General features: G+C 41.9%; 1 protein-coding gene across 1 annotated transcript in view; it reads left to right on the forward strand.

Moving 5' to 3' along the window:
- The window catches only part of LOC103185450 (C-terminal-binding protein 2), a 104,845-nt gene that overhangs the window by 53,466 nt on the left and 29,702 nt on the right, over positions 1 to 21,677 (forward strand). The window contains 1 exon segment of the mRNA XM_042336608.1: positions 21,392 to 21,546. Within this exon segment, the coding sequence (XP_042192542.1) occupies positions 21,392 to 21,546 (155 nt within the window).

Raw genomic sequence — 21,677 nt, forward strand, 5'->3', positions numbered from 1 at the left:
GTGAAGGACCTGGTCTCTCCCACCGGTAGCAATCTACAGTCTCAAAGCAGCTGGTGGAAATATTATCCACTGTCCAGAGTTCATTATTAATGATTGAACAGGAGCAATTCATCTCATCAGTGCTGTTATCCCTGTCAGAGGCCGGTGAGCAATGCTATGTCCTTATGTTTAAGTACAACTCGAGTGTGGTGTTGCGACTTACCAAACTTCACAGGGCAGAGAAAGCGTGGCACATTACTTGCATTGCTTTATAAATGGAGCCAGTGCTGCCAGGTAAAAATAGGTTTCACGTGAGCAGGATGGGTTGACATCCTGTTTTCCCTTCGTAATTTGCATCAGCTTCGCATTGCAGTGAGGCAGCATTTGCAGGTCACCCCAAATGGCTATGTCATCCGTTAGCCTGACTGCCAGCGAAATTCTGAAACTTGAGAAGCTTGATATTTAATAGGTGGGAAGAGCCATCAAATATCAGGCGTATGAAATCCTGACAGCTCCAGGCAGGACAGCACTGACTAAAGCACAGGGCTGACAGTTTGCTGACGTCTTTGATTTCTCAATGTGGTGAACACTTAATGCTGGAGGACTGGCAGAGGGTGTGAATCATAACATTTTGCACATCTGTGGCTCGCTGCTCAGTAACTCCACTCCGTCACAAGTTTCTGACTGCGATTTGCTGCCAAGGTAACAGCTGAGTCTCCACTTTAGGAATAGCACGCGCTAACCTAGGACACTGATGCAAGTGACCCCCACTGAGAAATGTGCGAGCCCAGCAGGAGATACTGAGAGGAAGTAAAAAGACCAAAGCCAACGGGAGATCAGATAGGTAAGGAACCCGCACGTGTGATCAATCTCCAGCAAGTTTGCATACATTGTATAAGGTCTGTAATCCATGCAGATTTGTTAATCAGTGTGACTACATCCAACGAAAGGTTTGTTTTGTATTGGCTGAGACAGATTTCCACAGGCAAATATATCAGTTTTTGGGAGAACCTAGAAAGGCAGCAGCAGTTTCTTTAATAGAAGCGTAAGCAAAGGGAATAAAAGAAGTTTTTTCCATCTCGTAAGGCAAACCCTGAACTGTTCGCCTTTAGATATTCTCTCTATTCGTGTATCTGCTGCCTGTTTAGTTATGCAAGAGAGGCAACCTGCATTATTTATCAGTGGAAAATGGGGAAAACCTATATATATAGATTGTATTACTAAACTATATTCAAGCTTCGATAGGAAAACCAAGCTTAGATAGGTTTAATTAAAAAAAGTCGGTCTGTTCACATATTTGCACTCAGTCAGAAAATACTATCGCTGTGCTTTTTAATAATTATTTTTGTCCCTTTAGTTTCTTTCTTCCAATGATTTAATTGTTCAATTGTTTAATTGTGGAGTCCTGTAGCTCAGTGGTTAGAGCACTCGCTTTGCAAGCGGGAGACCTGAGTTCAATTCCAGGCAGAGGGCGAAACCTTGGACAAGTTTCCTTACTCCACACAGAGCCTAATAATAATCCCTCCAAAACCAAAAACAATAATAAATTGGTCATTTTCAATCTACGACTGTTTGTGGGACATTGCTGTGCGCAATTGGCTGCCGCGTTCGCCCACAAATATACAGTCAATTCACTTTACAGTGTGTTCTGTGAAGCGCTTTGGGACGTCCTCCTGACGTGAAAAGCGCTATATCAAATGCAAGGATTATTATTATTATTATTATTGTTGAAGCCAATGGGGTTGATTATACATAGTTTGGTAGGAATGGACACTTGATGAGTTTCAACGGCTATTTACCATTACATGTATTTACGTTGCCTTGAAAAGCGCATTTGACTTCACCGATTTACAAGCAAAGGAAATGACATATTACTTGTATGAGACTATAGATTGCATTTGCTTAAAGTTGCTACATACTTCTGTTGTGCGAGTGGTACAGAAACTCTTACAGATTAATCTCTGTTAAAGAAGAATATCCAGAAAAATATCCAGTTTCCTCACATCGACCGCGCAGTGTACAGTTTCGTAGTGAGTGTTAATTAAAATAAACTAGAGTCAAAATTCACTTGACTATGTGCTTTCAGCAATCCAAGCAATTCGTAATTGACCGAGAGACTTCTGGTACCTGATGGCTGAGTTCCTTGCTAAATCCAAACACTAATCCAACAACCAGTTCAAAAGATGCCCCACTGGAGCCTTGCAGAGGTGAAAAATGTTCTGCTTTAGCACTGAAATCTGTTATTTGCCAACAGAACATTTAAAATGACAGCATTGTTAGAGTGCTGGGAACTGCATTTTGGTAATAATAAACATAATGTCGCTGGTTTTAGCGTTATGTGTTTTCTCAGCCCTCAGGTGCTCATTATAAAATGATTACCTCACAACTTGTAATGACTACAGTACATAAACAAAATGATGTTCCCATGTATTATCCTTCTCTTGGTTATCTTTCAGGTTAAAATTGTAGAATCAAGTAAAAGGCAAAATAACCCACCCTGGAGTACTTGCCAATGTAACGTACATTACTTAGGATTGTGTATAATTCCCTTACCATTGCTTGCTGTTTACGAGATCAAGACTCCTGATGTGGTTCTCAAAAGATACATCCTGAGGGATGTATTGTATGTTTGAAAGACTCAAACCAAGTCTTTGAAAAGTCAAAGCTGTTTGACGTCATCTATTTTAACTCCTCATCCTTGTTTGTGTCCTTTAACCTTATTTATTAGTCTGGGTGAGCTGAATACCCAGCTATCTACTACCAAGATATGTTTCATTGTATTTGAAGGAGAAGATAAGAGATCAGACGGACCTTTTTTCCATTCTTCTTCTCATGAGGACAAATTATTCATTCTGGGATAGGCAGGAGTGTCAACAGGTTATATGGATTGGGGCGGAGGTGTAAGCTGGTTGAGTCAGAAGGTTTGGCATGAAGCACCATGACGAGACTTTGAGGACATATAGTCTAGACACATATTTCAGTGTAACATTGAGTGAGTGCTGCCTTGACAGAGGTGATAGACATTAAATGAGGTTCTCTTTACCTGTTCCGGTGGATGTTGACAAATCCACGGCACTATTCAAAAACCGAAGGGAGTTTTTCCCACTGTCCTGTTGTGTTTACCTAATAAATACTCAGTCGCTGCACTTTATAGTAAATCATGTGAAGTACTTTGAGGCTGACTTGAATTATTCTGAATTTTATGCTTCTCTTACTAATAAAGAATCATTATAAAGCAGCCTCCCTTCAATAATACAAGTATTCTGTGCCTTCTTCATCCGAACCGAGCTTGCGATCTATTGAGAAGATTTAACGAGAAGTTACAACTGTACAGATTTTCCATTTGTCTCATTTTTTTAGGGTGTTAGATCAGTGGTTTATTTTGAATTGGAATCAATGAAGTAAAAATGACTGTGTTTTTGTGTGTGTGTGCATATCATGTCTGTGTGTGCACGATGTACGAGTTTCAATTAGAAACCGACAGTCGCAAAATTTCCTCTTTTGCTTTGACAAGTCAATGCCGCAGTAATTTAGCTTGTGAATTCCCCAAAGCTCACCATTTGCAAATCTCCGCCACCATTCCCCCCTGGATTATGTGCGTCACTACTTTAGTGACACTTCTTAAATCATTTCCTGTTTTACAATCCTAGGGCTACAGTATTACCTGATGAAGCACTCGCCAGTGAACCACACTGTTAGAAATGCACCCTCCAGGCCATGCTTATGCCCTTGTCATTTCATCAGCAGGTGATGGAGTTGCTATTGCTGATAGACACCCTCGGTTCATCTACACCTTGGTTGCTTCTGGTTAGCATTTGCGCAAGCAGATCTGCCGTCATTTGAGGCTTTTTAGAAGAGCGTCCTATCCCTGATAATTTCTCTCATCTGCAGAGACCCTCAACTAACATTTATCTGCTAGCGTTTTATGTGTTTTTCAGTCTTAATCTTTTCCAGGATTCAAAGATCATTTTTCAAGGACCTCATGCTGTTTCCAGCAGAGTATGCCCATGTGTACTGTGTCTGAACACTGCAGTAATTAGAGATTCCAATGATATATTGGACTGTGTGCTACATTTGAAAGAAAGTGAATGTGGAAACGGTGCTTGGGGCTGTGTATCAATCCAATCACATTTGTGCCAGTAATTATTTTTATTTACTGGGCAGCACGTTTTCAATTACTTGCTAAATCTCAGGAAACAGATACAGACCTTAAGGTTCATGCCTAGTAAAGTCATTTAGACACAGCACTCGAATGATATGAAGTATGAAACCACGAGACAGTCAAAAGAAATGCACATAACGATATTTCTAGGGACTAATTGAGGAGAGTTTGTAGGTCAAGGAATGAAAAATGATTTTGCTGAAAATAATAGATTGATTAATTGATGTGGTATTATAATTGATACTGTCTGGCTGTGTTTGATGATGATTTCATTGTGAGTATTCCTATATAATAATGTGTGTATATGATTTTCATTCTTATTAGAATTCTTGTCTTTTCTTTTGTTGCTTGGTGATTTAATATTTTACGCTAAAACAATAACAGTGTATCCTATCCAGTGTCAAATCATTTCCTGGTCATCTTAAAGACAGTCAAAATATTAAAGCCTTAGACAGTGAGAGGAGTCTAAATAGTCTCGAACTCCCTTCCCTGGTGTAGAAAATGAACATAAAATGATATTGAATACTGTACAGAATATGAACCATTACCGAGGTCTGATAACTGAACTCAGTAGAATACAGGGCTCTTTGGCGCTCAATAGCTCAGGCATTAAATCACCACTTTATATGTATTCTCTCAATAAGTATAATGTGTTGTCCTCGTCTGACTATACAGCAAGAATATCAAATGTAATAATTTTTAGTGTTTAACAGTAGCATTTTTTTTAGAAAAAAAACCCAATGCCTTGAAGCTAAATCACTTTTCCTTGAGATTTGATGTGTCCTTGTGCTTTTATTGGAATTTCACCAAATGTATAATATCAGTGAATTGATGGTTTCTCGAAAACCGCACACTTTTGCAACACTGCAGGCAAGCAGTTTGTAAATGTTAACCTGTGCATTTTTCTCCTTTTTTGTGTTGGTGTGTTATTTGTTGGACTCACTTGTAAATCCAATCTTTCAAACTTTGCTTCAACTTTTAAATGAGAACAACAGGCCAGGACGCAGCACAAGCACAATTTATATTGCAACCAATAACATTGATCCTATTTACAGGATCAGGGTTCAGAATCATTCCAGCGTGCTTTTAAACATGATTTATACTTTAATTCCGCCGTCCATTTCAATCCGAAAACATATTGGGTATAAAAAACCTATGAGAGTTGTGGAAAACTTAATATAAATGAGCAGTAGAGATCTAACAATAATCCATCCCAGTTTCTTAATATGTGAGAAATGTTTATGGGGAAGGGAAGCAAATGTTTTTTTCTAAATAAAGTTAATAAGAGTATTGCCTTCTACCTGCATCTCTGTTTTATACAGTGTAATGTGAGTGCATCCATAAATCTTATCTGGCCAAGAGCTTGCTTATTCTCTCCATCTAAAATGACAGAAGTTTGTCCCATTTACAAATTGGTAGTCAGAGTAACAGTCTGAAAGTAGGAGTATGATCCATTCGGCACAGTGGGATCAGAGACTTGCTATGAAAGTTTTCAGTTTACAGAAATAATAATAATCATCTAATATGGTGTCACCTGGGATGTCTCAAAACGCTTCGCAAAATTTTCTGTAGAATGCAGTACGTGAGTAATTGGAGCTGGATTCGTTTGGAAGCAGAGTCAACGCTTCTGTCTTTTTTGAAACGTTATGCTTATTGCACAAGCGCTGCTATTCTGCTTTGAAAGAAATACATATCGCTTTAGGCACCACAACCTTCTGTCAGAACCAGCTTTAGGTTACAAGAAAAAAATCATTTTATTCTCTGTCTGGCAGCAATTAACTGGAGAGGGCAAGAAAACTTTGGTGTGCTGGATGCAGATGAATGATCTATAGGCATATATAATGGACACAGTTACAATCAGACCATCTTTCGGAATTTTTTGGGGGGATCGACAAACAGTGTACCATGTGGAAATGAATTAGACATGGAGCGGTTTGTTTTTCTCATTCATTTTGAAGGGGAGAGAGTTCCTCCTGAGTGCTGTATTTTCTCTTACTGTTCCATTAAGATGACCAGCAGCAGGCAGCTAAGAGGGTCGTTCTTCTTTGTCAATAACCTGATGACTGAGGTATTGTAAACATCAGCTGGAAATTGCTTGTGTGTGGACAATGGGTGAGTTAAGCTTGGCTGTGATGCCCTCTCATGGCTGAATGGCCTGCGTCGCACATCATAGGGCCTCACACATAGGGAGTGTATGCATTTGATCATTGATTTTTTTTCCATGACAAATATTGGTGCTATTCCTAAGGCTATTGACAGGAAATGCGCTCCCACAGGCAGGAATTTGCCTGATCAGTTTTTCCAATTCCCTCCCACTCCCGTCCTTCCCAGAAATAAAAGTGTGCACTAAAGGCGTACACTTAGTGGCCTGCACAAGCACTGGACCTAAAGTGACTGTCAGCATTGCATGCACCCCTTGTTTTCAGGGTCCAGTTCTCTCCTTAAAGTTTTGGTTCATTCCCAATATTTTCAAGACTAGAGTAGTTTACAGCTTTATAACAGCCTGTGACCCTTATGTCGCTTGTACAGAGCTAATGTGGATAGATGCTTTACTTTATTGCCATTTCCAACCAGTTTGGCTTCAACTCCCAGCAGTGAACAAATGGGTCAGGTCGCACAGTTAGCATCGGTAACAAAACATTGCGCTTTCGGGTTTAGTATTAGACTTCCACCCAAAAGCAATGCACATAATGGATTTGATACCATTTGTATTCCCCCCTCCCCCCCCCCCCCCAAGGATGTAATACTGGAAAGTTGATACTGTATTTGAAAATCCCATGTGGTTTGGTTTATTTATTATAAGACACAAAGCAATCTATTCCTAAAATGATCTCATTGTTTGGCAATGAAGATGGTGCGAACATGTGTATGCGTGTGTGGGGAAGGGGTCACATATTGCAATTAGCAGGGACTAATCCTCAGCTTTTCTTGCAAGTCCTTTACCTCAGGATGAGAGATTTTATCATTATCTTGCAATGCGCCTGTGCCATCTGACACACATGCGCAAGGCAGAGTTTATATAAAACTCTCCGTAGGAGTTAAAGGTGGGGATTGTATCTGCATCACAATGTTTCAAGACAGATGCGTATCAGTTAGTCTGCAGAATAGTCTGCAGAATGAACCATTGGCAACAGAATATTGCGGAGATAGACATAGGGAGAGATGGCAGCTATGATTGGAAGGCTTATTGTCTCATTGACATCAAGAATTTGCTTGCAAATAAATCTTCTGTAAAATTTAGATGAGGCAGTGTATTCACTGGAAAAGCACATTAAAGAAAAGAAACTTCCCAAGTGTATTCCTCCAAAGCAGTGGTGAAATTTTTTGTGTCATAGTATCGCCGAACGGATCGATTTCAAGATCCTCACACTCGTTTTCAAATCCTTTCATGTCCTGGCACTTCCCTACCTCTCTGGCCAGCTTACCCCCAACCCACTACCTGCTGCCACCTTCTGCATGTCCCTCGTGCCCTCCGTTCCACCATCAGTGGCCGGGCTTTCAGCCACTACCCCTGAAACTCTGAAACACTCGTTTCGTTTAGATTGTTCTGAAGATCTTCCTTTTCAACCGTGCCTGTGGTCACATCCCCCCTCTCCCCAGCTTGGTGTTGTGCTCCACCACTGTCAAGTGCTCTGGAACTCTACCCTGCGTGAGGAGTGCTGTGTAAATGCAAGTTGTTGTTGTAGCCCAATTCAAGCTGATTCAGAATGATGACATAGTGCTTTGGTGCTCACCCCTAACTACTTGACGAACAGGAAATATTAACCAAATGATTTGTCATTTCTATCCTGTATTTCACTCCTTATAAATAAAACACACACTCTCATGGCCAATGGTGCTGTTACATGAATGCTTTAAAGCTGCTTATTTAATGAATGCGCTCTGCTGAATGATCCATATTTATACATTTATTTACATGGTTGACAGAATTTGTTCCTGTTTTTACACTTGGATCGCCTTCTGAGACAACTCATTTATCTAACGTGCTGAAAATTGAGGCAACTTAATGTGTCATGTCAGGTAAATGACACATCTGATGCAAACAAGGATCTTGGGAATTTGAGTTATCTCAGCCAAACAGTTTGATGTGGAGAATAATTGGTCGGGAGCTTGTGATCAGTGTTGATTTTTTTAATCAACTTATTTTGGGGCTAAGTATTTATTGGACTAATGTGAGTTGTCTGGGTCCGAAAAGCATTGACTGGTGACAGGATTCACTAAAAGCAACTTTGAGCCACTAGCAGGAATTCTACCGGAAACTGACAGCAACTCACGCTGTTTCTTGGAAACCTGCCCATGCAGTTGTCCCTGTTGTACTTCTGGTTACTAGCAGGATCTCCCATGAGTAACTAGGAACATAGTTGCAGCAAGAGGCCATTCAACCAGTCGGGCTTTTTCTGCTAGTAATCAATGATTGGAACAGGTTGCCAGGAAAAGTGTTAGAGGCCAAGATGGTAGGATGAGTGTTCTGCAGGGATGAGATCAGATGGGACAAAGAGCCTTCTTCACCCAAACCGATCTTGTGAGTTTCTCAGATGATGGGCAGATCTTTTCACTGACTTTTCCCCAAAGTGACTTATCTGCCTTTCTATTAAACAGCTCACTTGATTCTGTCTCTACAGTCTTCTGGGGTTAGTGCAGTTCACATTTTCACAACCCTTCCTGTGTGAAGATGTTTTTTTTCTGATCTGACCTCTAACCATCCTTGCACTTGACGATTGTCCAGGGATTTGCCATCAGTAAATTTGTGATTCCATGGTCTTCATTTGTGAAATTGAGTCGCCCACTTTACTCGAGAGAAGTCCAGAGTTTGAATTTAGAATTCCAAACAACTGGTCCCAATGATAATTTTAATTGTAACACTTTCACCTAAACTCAACAGTCTGCACACGCTTTCAACAGTGCAACATTACTAATCTATCGTTGTAGGATGCACTCAGTGAACCACATGATGATGGATTTCTCCAGAGTGCATATCTCAATTTCCTGCTGTCTTTCGTGTTGTTCGCATAGTGGCATATTATTCTATTAAAATGATCTCAATGGAAATCTGCAATCCAATTCTGATTGAAGTAGAGAAAGGACAAAAGGAAGAAATTAACTTTCTGTTGACAAAAGAAATTGAGTTATAATTTTTCAGAGAAAAATTCGGATGTGGCTCGAGAACAATTGTATTATTATAACCACATGAATCAGTGTGATTGACAACTCGAGGCTTGGCCTATTCAAGACGACATCCAGATGATCAGATGTTCCAAGAAAAATAATCGTTTCTGTGCTCTTGAGATTATGGTATGGTCAGTGTCCGGGGCTGAATAGTGGAAGAATAAGTGAGGATACATGTTATGGAGGGGGTCAGGGAAATACTTTTCAGAACATTCCTTTTGAAAATGAATTAAATGGACAAAGCCGTGTGCAGGTTACACAAGGTTAGCAGAAGATGTGGGCTTTTGGGGTCGAACGCTTCAACAACAGCACATGCCAAGACCGGAATTTGTTGCTGCAAAGTTCTACCTTGTGAAAAGAAAGGGAGCATTTGCTACCGCTTGAGTGAATTTGGTAGTCGTCTGTACCATGCCAATCCCTCTCATCATGAGAAGAGACCATAATTTGTTACATGTGCTGTGCCCATAAGGCATAATAGACCTCAGCAGGAAAAAAAAAGTTCCTCAGTTTATGGGTAAAGGTACAGATTTTCAGAATTAAAACATTTATTGATTGAAGAAATGTTAAGATGGTTTAGCAGGTGTGACTTATATTTCACGTTTTTCTGATTTGACTGCTCGTTGCCATAAAAAACATTGTTAAGCTGGTGTTTTTACACTGAGGATGCTAAGCTGGCTGACATCAAATAGAAAGTTTCAAAAACAAAATCTTCTTCCTAAATACCACCCACAGCAACTCGCCATGTGGACTCCACCTGCAGAATTTATGTAGTCTTTTACCCAACCAAACAAGTTTGAAATAGTCGGCATGGTAACAATTTGAGCACTTAATTCCTTACACAAACATATTTTATTACCTTCTCGGGGCTGTGTAGGGGAGGGGAGGCAGTACAGCCTGACTTTTTATCAAGATATTCGAACATGCTGTGCACTCTCTCATTCACTGCTTCTCTCATTCAATATAATTTCTTCTGAACTGACATTAAATGTGTTTTGAGGGTTTGTCACAGTCCACAGGTACAATATACGTGATGGATAGAATTGGCTGCCCAGGATTTATTCCTTGCGTGACAAAAGTGTACAATTTCACAGAAACAACTGTGATAATAACTCCAGGCTGCTTTACAAACTGCCCTGTTGCACTTATTTAAATACCGGGGAAATTTATAATTGTGGCCATGTCTCCTGATCGTATTATAAAACAAAATAAAGTCAGGTGACCTCGCAAATTGGGTTAATAATTCAAGTATGGAAATGTCATCTCTCATTTAGGAGTTTTCTATCGTCCTGGCAATTTCTTTGAATCTTCTGGAAGATTGTTGACCGATGAGAAAATCTTCCAAGTAAACTGCTCATTCACCTCATGGCTGTTCGTGGGTTATTACTCTACACAAATTGTCTGCCGCATGGCCCACTCCACGTGATAGCAATTATGTGTGAAATGGTCTGAGGTTTTGACGTTAAAAGTGTTTTGTTAAAGAAATAGCTTGATGCAGTGATGGGAAGGAAGGCATTAGGATTGACATCTCTTATGACGTTTGGGTGGTAGCAACTTGAGCTTCAAGGGAGAACTCAGTGGTTGCAGGTACCATAGAATCATAGAATATTTCAGTGCAGAAGGAGGTATCCTCTATCCGTTTGCCCATCGTGCCTGTGCCTGCTCTTGGGAAGAGCTACGCAATCAGTACCACTCCACCGCTCTTTCCCCATATCCTTGCAAATTCTTCCTTTGCAAGAACCTATCCAATTCCCCTTGAAAAGTTGTTACTGAATCTGTTTCCACCACCCTTTTAGGCAGTGCATTCCAAACGGTAACAACTCTCTGTGTAAAATTGTTCTCCCCTCTGGATTCTTCTCTACGGTCTTGGTTCTACTATGAGAAGAGGTGAAGGGACAGGAACAGTGTTGGCTCACGGGGAAAGAGGAAGAATTGGAAGGAAATTCTGGGCAAATCATCCAGGAGAGAACTTTTGAAAAGATGGATCTCAGAAAAGATTTTATAAACGTGTCTAAAAGAGTGCCAACATGCAGTTATTACACTAAATAGTTTTGATGTAATAAAGTGCTGTATCAAATGCAAGAATGTTTACTGTTACTATAAATGTAATTACATAAGTAAGCCAGAAATAAACAAACTACTTTTGTGTTCATCTTGGCCTGGGAGTTGGGGGGAAGGAAGAAGCCTTTGACATTGGATTTTCTCTCATGTGGAAGAACAAGCTACCTCAGAACGTGTATACAGCAGTTCTCGGCAGAGATGTTATCCCATCGCCTGAGGGACTGTGTCTCTTTATACTGGGAGAAAAGTTAAAAATGTCACTTAAATACTAGCATATACAGATCACTGAGACTCTATGAGTGCCAAATGGGGCACTGTTAACATCTGCAAGATTGCCGCAACAAAAGCAAATCTGTATGTCTCGAAGGATATGTCAAACCAATGGTTGCAGCAGTAAATTGCTGTCTGTTTGTACTACTTTTGCTCGCTATCTGATGCAGGTGGAGTTGGTAAGGTAGAGAAAAGGGCAGTGTTTGGACACTTGCCCAAGCTGTTGCAGAGCGAGGGAGGTGGGTGGGTGGGTGGGGGATAGGAGGTGGGGGGTGTCATGAAATGGAAGCAGAGAATATACCACGCATGAGAACTCAAAATGTTTGAAAGAAGAAAAAGGCTTTGTAACTAGTTCTTAACACCTCTTTGTTCAAAGTGCTCTCCAATTTTCCCAATAAGTGAATAAGTGAAAGTAGTTCTTCCTGATGTCCTGGCCAACCAACCCCCAGATAAAATTGGTCCTTCTAGTCATGGATGTTTATGGGACATCGCTGTGCGCAAATTGGCTGCCAAATTCGCCTGCAAAATACAAAGTCAGTAAACTTTACAGTAAAATCCTTTGAAGTACTTTGAGACTAAGTTTGAGTTACCACCCAAACTTTGTGGTAACTCATTATACTCTGTGTAAAGATTTGCTTCCTGGTGTCTGCTGTCAACTTGCCCTTCACATCCCTCAGCCTGCATCCTCTGGTCCTTCTGTCTTGCAACATCAGAAAGTATTATATTGGGTCAACTCTCCTGTAACTGGAAAACTAGCTGTACAGAAAGGGAAAGTACTATGTGGACATTCCCTTTCCTTCAACAAATGTTTTAAAAAAATTAAGTTAAAATTGTTCAAGATATTGGGTGCTCGGCTGGCCTTCCTCTTTTGCTTCTGGTTAATAGTCTGGCCAGGGAATGCCTGTGAAATCACGCGTTTTATTAGGGTATTCACGATTTTATTACTGCGGCTGGTTTGGTCAAATCACTTGCTGAGGTTACCTGGGAGAATGCTAGTGAGAATATATAGCAAATCAACGCATTGTTTCTGTATGAAGCCACTCTTCACAACAGCGAGTCATATGTTGAGGAAATGACTTTGCTACTATTGGGAAGGAGGTTTTTAGTTCCACTTTATGTTTGTTTTTAGACAGATAACTTTGTCAGACAAATTCCCCAGTGAATCGCTTCCCTGTGTGCGTGTTTGTCTGTGTCTGCAGTAGGGGAAAAGAGAAGGCACCTGTCACTATCACTTCAAACCTAACCAAGAAAATCCTCTTGGTGTGTCGCTGGAGGGAATTGCAAGAGTCAGTAACTCTTGTATCACTTAATTATGATTGCAAAGCCTGTGTTGCCCATCAGTTCTGAAGAAAGAAATGCAAATTTCTGGAAGCTGGAAAGTAAATGAAGTTTTAAAGTTGTTGGAATGGTGCCAGCACATCACATGGAGGCCATCTCTCTCTCTCTCTCTCTCTCTGTCTGCAGACCCCATTCTGCAGCCCATCGTCTTTCTTCAGTCATTGAAGAGTAAAATAAAAATATTATTATTATTGCACACATGAGTTCAGCCGTGGCCCTTTGGCTATTGTCCTTCTGTCTTCCAGAGAACTCTGGTACAGACGCTGCAATGCCCCCACGTTAACTCAATTGTGCTTCAGTGAGTTTATATCGGCAGCCGCTGCTATCAGACTTCATTCTTTCATCTATGTGGGCAAACCGACGGCTGAAAAGTCTGAGCATTAAATGTTCTGAGCATTAAATGAAATGCTGTACTCTGTCCAGCGCCTTGGGACGTCCTCCCGACGTGAAAGGCGCTATAGAAATGTAATCTTGTTGTTGGTGTTGTTCTGTGTTTACGCAGATAATTTTAAAAAATGTTTTTTAATTGATTGGCACCACTAGCGAGCCAGTGATGTCAGGCAGACGAACAAATGGGAAGCCTAAAAGCCCTGACGCAAAAGGGATGATCTGATGGTAGGCAGCAACAACAACAAATTACATTTGTATAGCACCTTTCAGGTTGGGAGGATGTCCCAAGGTGCTGTACAGTCAGGGATTTGAACCCGAGCAGGGGGTTGAGATCAGGGGGGTGGAGAGCAGGGAGGGTAGGTGTAGGAGGGTGGATTCCTTCATGTTGTGAGCATTTGCAGTGCTTGCGGAAATACAGCAACAACAACTTGGATTTATAGAGCACCCTTCGCCAGGGTAGCATCTCGGAGCGCTTAAAGTACTGTGCGCAGAGATCTGGTGTACTCTCTGCGCTTTGAGGTGCCAGCGTGAACAGAACCACAAATCCTGAAAGTGGCTCTGATCAGGATTTTCAAACGACTTGTGTTGTTGCCAGTTTCTGATGCTGAAATTCACCATCTGGTTAGCTGTGCTCCTATTTAACTGGCTGGCTGCAGAAGGAACATGTCAGCATAGGGGAGGGGGAGGAAGGAAGCAACTAAGGGTCTCTTTAACATTTAGTACATGGGGCAGCATTGACAGCAGAGTGTTTGAGTTGCGTATGCAATCTCGATCCCATCTCTTGCTGTTTCTCGGACTTGTGAAGGCAAGAAGTGGGAGATCAGGGGTTGAGCAATGGGGGTTGGGGTGGGGGGGGGGCGGGGGGGACCAGAAACTAAACACTGCAGAGATTTTGAATCCCTGAAATAGAAAAAGCCGGGGTGTGAAATGCAAAAGAAAAATTAAACAGAAACACAAGGAAAAAATAAAGAAGGAAAGAAAGAAAGCAACCACAAAAACTGGGAGTGGAGGGGAATCAAAATATCAGCGTATTCAATGTTTCTAGTTTCTAAGGGTTTTTTGGGGGCTGTCTCACATGATTTTTTCCAAGGGTTGGGTTAGATTGCGATTAGTTAAAAGCTTCAGCCTTTCCAGAGGCAGAGCTCTGAGCAGTTTCCAGCGGTGTAAAGGTGACCGTATCCGTGTTCGGCAGCCCAGACTCTGCTCCAGAACTCAAGACAAAAGGCTTTTTCTTTCCACTTTGTTCAAAGAGACATTTGTCTCGAGATGTTGCAGCTGTGGGCAAGTGGATTGCTTGATCGAAGACATCCCTTGTAGTTGTGCTGTCGGAGAGAGGCTGTGAACTAGACCCTGAGCACTGAATATCTGTTTTTATTTTTGGGGGGGTGTAAATTTCTCCTCTTTCCCCCCCCACCCCACCCCCCCACACCAACCCCCCTTCCTTTTGCTGCTCCTGCCATGTGTGACTCTTATTAATGTATTCATGTGAAGAATGTGGAAGCAACATTTTCCAGGCAAGGAAAACTTCCTGTTTTCTCTTTGTTTAAGAATTGTTCACCATCTTTTCAAACTGTAAATTGCTTTCTTTTTGCGGCAGTAGAACCGCTCTTTCAGTATTTTGTGTGTTGCAAGTGTGTGTGCGCGCCTGTATTTTTTTTTTGGCTTGTTTGTTTATGTGCACTTAATATGCTGCAACTTAACACTTTTAAACTGCCTTAAGCTCAGCCCTGCCTGCAAAAGAAATTAATGAGAATTAGAGAAATGCCTCCCCTTTTGTTTTTTTTCGCTAGTTGGTACCGGCAATATTGCAGCCGCACAAAGGCTGCTATTTAAGCAGGGAGTAATCCCTAATTTACTTGGCAGGGGTGGCATTGGAATAGGATATGACTGGGTGGCAAAGAGCAGGAGACGTGAGCAAGGACAAGCGGTCTTTGTGCATCAGGAGTAAAAACAAAGACACTTTATACAGTGTGCTCCGTGCAACAAGCTGTTCAACGTTTCAATTGAGGGGGAGGTGGAGTCCTCTGTGCTGCAAACAGTGGAAGGTTGTAGCCTGCCAGTGAGTAAAATACAGACCAAAGCTCCATAAAGACAAGGGCTAGAGTCAGAAACTAGTGGGATGTGTGGCCACTAATGATGAACAGTGTGAAAGAGAAGACATTCACTTTATATGAATTATATGGTGCTGCAGTATAGGTGTCCCATAAATCAGGCCAACTAAGAAGGTACTTTTGATGAAACTTTTACAAGATTATTATGGAACTGTTTAGATGAATTGAAAACAAATGCTTTTATTCTGCCGCAAAACGTTTTTAAATGGGTGGAAAAGCTGCAGGCAATCTGCGCACAGTTGGAATTGTCCCCCTTGTACTTCAAGTTGTTAAAAACAATGAATCAGAAGGAGTTGTAAGGGAAAACTGATAAAATTTAAAATAAGCTGCTGCCACACTTCCTCTCTGGTTTAATTGATTTGCTCAGTGAGCAGCTAAGTCCTGCAGATCAGCTGGGTCACAGATTTGATATCTATTCTGCACTAAAATATACAGTCAATTCATTTTACGGTATATTCTGTGAAGTGCTTTGAGACGTCTCGAAGACGTGAAAAGCGCTATATCAAATGCAAGGATTAATATTATTATTAAGTTGACTGATCTCGGCTTTTATTTTGGTTTGACACATGCGGAAACCCATCACCGTGCTTAAGAGAGTATCCGAACGAGACAGAGTTCCACACACGGATGCCACCTACACATTGAAATTTCCCTGTGTCTGGAATGGAATGCGCACTCTTTCCCTGGAGGGATGCTTACAGAATTCCAGGGAGTAGTAGGCGAGGATTAGGGAGAAGAGAGCCCAGGCTTGGGGACCCCAGAGTGTGCGTTGATATACTTTGTTTTTTTTACTGGAGTTTAACAAGGCATTTACAGCAAATACCCAATTTGAACTTGGGCCCTTTTTGGTCTGCATGGCTGGTACCCACTCTAAGGGGTTTGTTTATTTTTGCCCACAAAATATACAGTTACTACACTTCACAGTATTCTGTGAAGCGCTCTGAGACGTCTCGAGGACTTGATAAGACACTATATCAAATATAAGGATTATTAGTATTACTTATTGAGCATTGAGGTGATCTAACCTGCTGCTTTTTGTTTACCTCTTCCCTCTCTCCCCATACACACATCTGGCGATCTGGCAGATATTCCGAAGTGAGGCATTGGAGGTTTCATGTCTTGCTACTCCAGTGTCAGTCTATCAATGTGCTGTATAGCCAAGCTTTCCCGCAGATCAAATTCAAGACAAGATACAGAGATAAAAACCTGCATTTATTAGGTCCCTTTTGATGAACATCACAAAGCGCTTCACAAGTACAATGGGGGGTAATTGAACAAGGAGGAAAGGTGAGAGAGTTTGAAGGTGTTGACCAAAGTCGTAGAGAAAAGCATCTTTTGACCATTCAACCTGCTGAAGAATCATGAGCAGCGATCAGAGGGAACAGACAATGTTGTATCTGGTGCAGTGAGTGGGAGAGGGTGGGTGGTTGCAAGGGAGGAGTGAGATGAGGTTTATGATGATGAAGGGGATTGAGCTGGATGCACGGTACAGATGGCGTTTCGAAAATGAGACCGACCAGACGGACTATAATGATCTTTTCCGTTCTTGCATGTCGCTTTGATTGGAGGAGCGTATTGGTGATGTGCCAGAGCTGGCTGCCACTTCATTCCCCTCGCCCCGAGCACAGACATGTGTCACGATTTGCCAGCACTGCGTGACAGTGCATTGGAAGCAATGGAGAAAAGGGACACTGTTTGCTTGCCACACCGTGAACATCTTGGTTTGGGGAGCATTGGGCTGTTGGAAGTTGTGGCTGCAGGAGAAGGCATCAATGCATTTAAGAGGAAACTTGATGAATGCATGAGAGAGAAGGGAGTAGAGGGCTAGGGGAGAGGGAGGGAGAGCACTAGTTGGGCCAAATGGCACAATTCCACGCTGTAACGTTCTGTGTAATTCTATGCTGCCACGTGATTATGGATTGGCATCAGTCACTGGGCTGATGACTCCCAGCTAATGAAGACAGTAGTCCCGGAGGAAATATAATTAAGGAGGCAAAATATTGCTGTTTTTTTTATGAAAATCAGAATAAAATAGGACTTGGTTTCTAATCCTGTTTAGGCATGTAAGTACCCTTCAGATACAGCTACTTAACAAACAGAATGAATTAAAGGTGCAGGTTCTGGAATTTCAAGAATTTCTGGTATTGACCGTAATTCTCACAGAAACATTTCTATGCGAAGAATAGTCCTCTTAAAGACAGTCCCTGCTCACCTTGCCTTACAAAATACACAGTTACTTGGCTTTACAATGTATCCTGTGAAGTGCTTTGAGGCACTCTCCCGTTGTGAAAGGCTCTATATCAAATGTAATGATTATTGTTACCTGTGCTGGTATTCAATTCATTGGACACTTGTATTTAAGGATTGTGAACTGAATTCTGCTTTGCAGTGTGCAAGTTCCTGGGCAATAAGCCATTACACCCCTTTATCAGGTAGCTTAATTTATCTCAACCCCCTCCCTCACCTTCCAACCTGACAGAATTAATTTCCGTCTCCATTTTCACTTGGTTTATAAATGTTACACTACCTCTGAGGTGCTGTGAGAGAAAAGTGCCCCACGAATAAACAACTGCAGTTGAAAGAAAATCTTATCAAGATCGAACAATAATAGTTAACAGAAATAAGTGAAGTTATCTGTGCTGCAAGAAGTTAGAACTTGTGTGAAGTCTCAGTGAAAGGTCAAGGCATTCTGCTACACTGACCTTTATATATAAAATGGCAGAATCCCAGTACATTCAGAAATGATCTCAAAATAACGGTTAAGAAGCACAGGCAATAATGGAGTGTCTTTGTGAATAACGGTACGGCTAGTTAACCTTTTATCATAAGTGGAAGCATTTTCATCCAAAACATAATGTAGATAAAAATTATGTCTGAGATTATTGGAATAGATTTTTTTTTGCTGATCAACATAATCTGCAGCATCGCAGATTCCCATATATTGATCGAGGGCATTAGTAACGCCTTTAAACTATGCGTTTTCATGGCCATGTTTGATGGTGGCTGCTGTGGTCGCTCGTGCAGTTCAAATGGTGTTTGGCGTGATAAAAGAAAATGACATGTGCAGTGTCAGGTTTTTAAATACTTACTGCAGATGCAGCATGGCTGAATGTTTGGATAGAAGAGACAGCAGTGACAGATGTTCTGCAAATTTGCCATTTCCACACTTGTCCTTCCAGCTTATCTTTTGGGCATTCGATTTGTCTGAAAGGAATACTGTAAAGTGGGTTGGGAGAGAGTCCAGAAAGCATTTTGCTAACATGGTTCGAACTGCGTTTTGCAGTTTTGATTATTCCTCTTAAGACTGGAATGGTTATTAATCCCTTCACTGGCCACTGTAATTATTAACCAGCTCTTTGTACCAGTGTCCAGTTTAACGTCTTGTCCCAAGGTCAGCACCTCTGATAATGCAGTGCTTCTCCGCGCTCACACTACAATGTCAGTCTAAACTGTGAGCTCAAAGTCCCGACGTGGAGTTTGAACCCACAGCCTTCTGACAAAGAGACGAGAGAGAATACCACCAACTGAGCCAGACTGACACCATTACTTATTAGTTCATCAGTTCACTGCATTTCGTTTTGCTGCAAAATGCTGTTTTTTTTATTAACATCAGTAAACTGCTCAGGGAGGGAGGAGCGTGGAGAAAGGCTGGATGAAGATCTGCGAATTGCACAAATCGCATTGCTGGTGACAATCCAGGTCACTGGAGCCCAGCTCAGATTCGCTTAAACAATAGCGCTTTATGGAGAGGAAAGAGTTAAAATATACCAAAAGGCAACACCTGGTATATACTATATATTTCGGGGAGTCAGCGCATTGTGGGGTATTAAGCTTGCACCTTGCAGCATGTGTCTAGGGTACATTTTGGCGGTATGGTTCAGGTGCTGTTGTGCTGACTTGGAAGTTCTGTACAGATTCTCTCTAACAGAGTGTGTGAGCTGACATCATGTTTGATGTTCTCTGGTCAGTTATTTTATCGAGTGCACAGGTTGGCCGCATAAGCTCCAGTATGTTTTTCTAAGGGCTGTGTTTGGAATTGTAAATGTGAGTTCCAGAATGCCCGGGGATGTTTGCAGACCTGCTAAAGCTGTAGTGATAGACGAACCTCATGTTTCTCTGTTAAGATTCTGTTTCATTGTCTTCAAAGGCATGCTGAGTTTCCTCTTAAACCTATTTCTTGCAAAGCCAGTTCTTGTAGTGATGCAGAGAGCTAGAGTGAAGTCCTGTTAACAAGGGAAGTCGGACTACATTGGATTCTCTTCTCATTATCTGTCCAATGTACGGGATGAATGTTGGATCGCGTCAGAGTTGAGTGGCAGTGACTGTGGGATCTTTGCTGTCTCATCCCAAGTCTAAGGGGAACAGTGTCCCCACAGGTCAATGTAACTTGCTTCTGGCTACAGGCAAGGTTCAATATTTACAAATTCTTCGCAAATCCAGGCTATAGTTGGGAGCCTGTTATAGCACTGAGAGAAATGCTGGGCTAATATTGCATATCCAACCCTGTCTGAACTTGAGGCTAAGTTCTACTTACTTTGGGTTGCGCTAAAATAGTTTTTTTGATAAAATATTAACCCACAATGTAAACCCATTCACTACCACCTTCAGGTTATGATCTCCCCCTCCCCTCGTGGGTCACTGTGTTTGCCCATTGGCATTTAATTTTAGGCAAACACACCTGCTCCAACCATCACGGTGCCCATTATTCCACGAGGATAAATGCGCACAATGTACACACAGATGCACGTGTTTTCCCCCTTTAACTCAGATCTTTCAAAATATCCTCAGGCCCTCCTTTTTTTAAAATAAACAAGTCAGTCCTTCCCCTTGTGCCTATACTTTCTGTGTGTCACTTGAGGTTGTTTGCGACCTGACGCTGTTGTTGTGTCAGTGCTGTGTTCCGATGAATAAAACTGAAGCCCACGCTTTGGTGCATTGAAATGCTTAGTGAGTTAGTATCCAGAGCAGCTCGGAGAAAATAACCCACACTGGCTGTTGCTGTCAGTCCAGTGACCGAACAAAACGTCGGCTTCTTTCCTCTATCCCCACCCCCTCCCACAACCTAAAATTATTTTCAAGACTTTGGAGGCAGCTGGACTTTCTCCTTGCATACAGTGACAGCAGGGGCTATCTCGATCCAGGCTGTGTCTCTGTTTGACTCGGAACTGAGTGCCAGACCCGGGCTGCTGGCTGTTCCCTGTTGCTGCAGAGGTTGCTGCTAAAAGCCTTGTGTTCCAGCACTTTGAGAGATGGGAATGTGCAGATGTTAATTTCTCTCCCAACCCTCCCCCCCACCCATTTGATTTGAAATCACAGTTATTTTTTAAAAATTACTCTTCAACATCTTTCTTCCACGATTGCCTATGGCACCGAGCCTTATGGCCCCTGAGTCCTGGGTTACGATCCTTATTCTGGGACGACTTGGCTGACCTCAGCTCAGGCAGTGGTGGTAAAACCACTAAAAGAAGAGGAACATTCATCCAAGGTGCCCGCTCCTGATGTCTATCCTATGGCATCTGCTAGAAAATGCACACATCCTATTGGGCCCTGACTCACACCTCCTCCACTTGAACCGGTTTCATTTGAGAGAGAATGCAGAGTTCAGACGTCAGTTATGTTTACACGAGGCTTTTATACCGCGCAGTTGAATCGTCTCAAAACTCCTGAAGTGTGAGGAGTGCTGAACACAAGGCCTTTCACACTGAGAGTGTCGGATGTGTGGGACTTTGTTTCTATTGGGGAATGTTTTATAGTTTGTTATAGGGCCAGGGCCAGTCTTTTTTGTTTGTTGCCAGAAATTGTTTTTTTTTTGTTGTTGGTTCATTTGGCTTCCTTTCAGCCTGCTACAAAGATTTTGACTCCGATCCCGATTTGAATGAGGCTTTAATAACGGCTCCAATTCATGTCTTGCTCACAGGTATCCGTCCACAGATTATGAATGGACCAATGCACCCACGCCCCCTGGTGGCGCTGCTTGACGGCCGGGACTGCACCGTGGAGATGCCAATCCTCAAAGATATGGCAACTGTAGCCTTCTGTGACGCACAGTCAACTCAGGAGATTCATGAAAAGGTAGTGTTCAGTTCTAACCTCGGCGAGAATGAGTCGAAGGTATCTTTGCTTCTTTTTTGGTGAACACGTATAGTCTAGGTTGGCACTCCAGTATAGTGCTGGGGCTGTGTTGTATTTTTGGATGAAGCGTT

Source organism: Callorhinchus milii, unplaced genomic scaffold (genome assembly GCF_018977255.1).
Source record: "Callorhinchus milii isolate IMCB2004 unplaced genomic scaffold, IMCB_Cmil_1.0 Scaffold7, whole genome shotgun sequence".
NCBI classification, from domain to species: Eukaryota; Metazoa; Chordata; class Chondrichthyes; order Chimaeriformes; family Callorhinchidae; genus Callorhinchus; species Callorhinchus milii.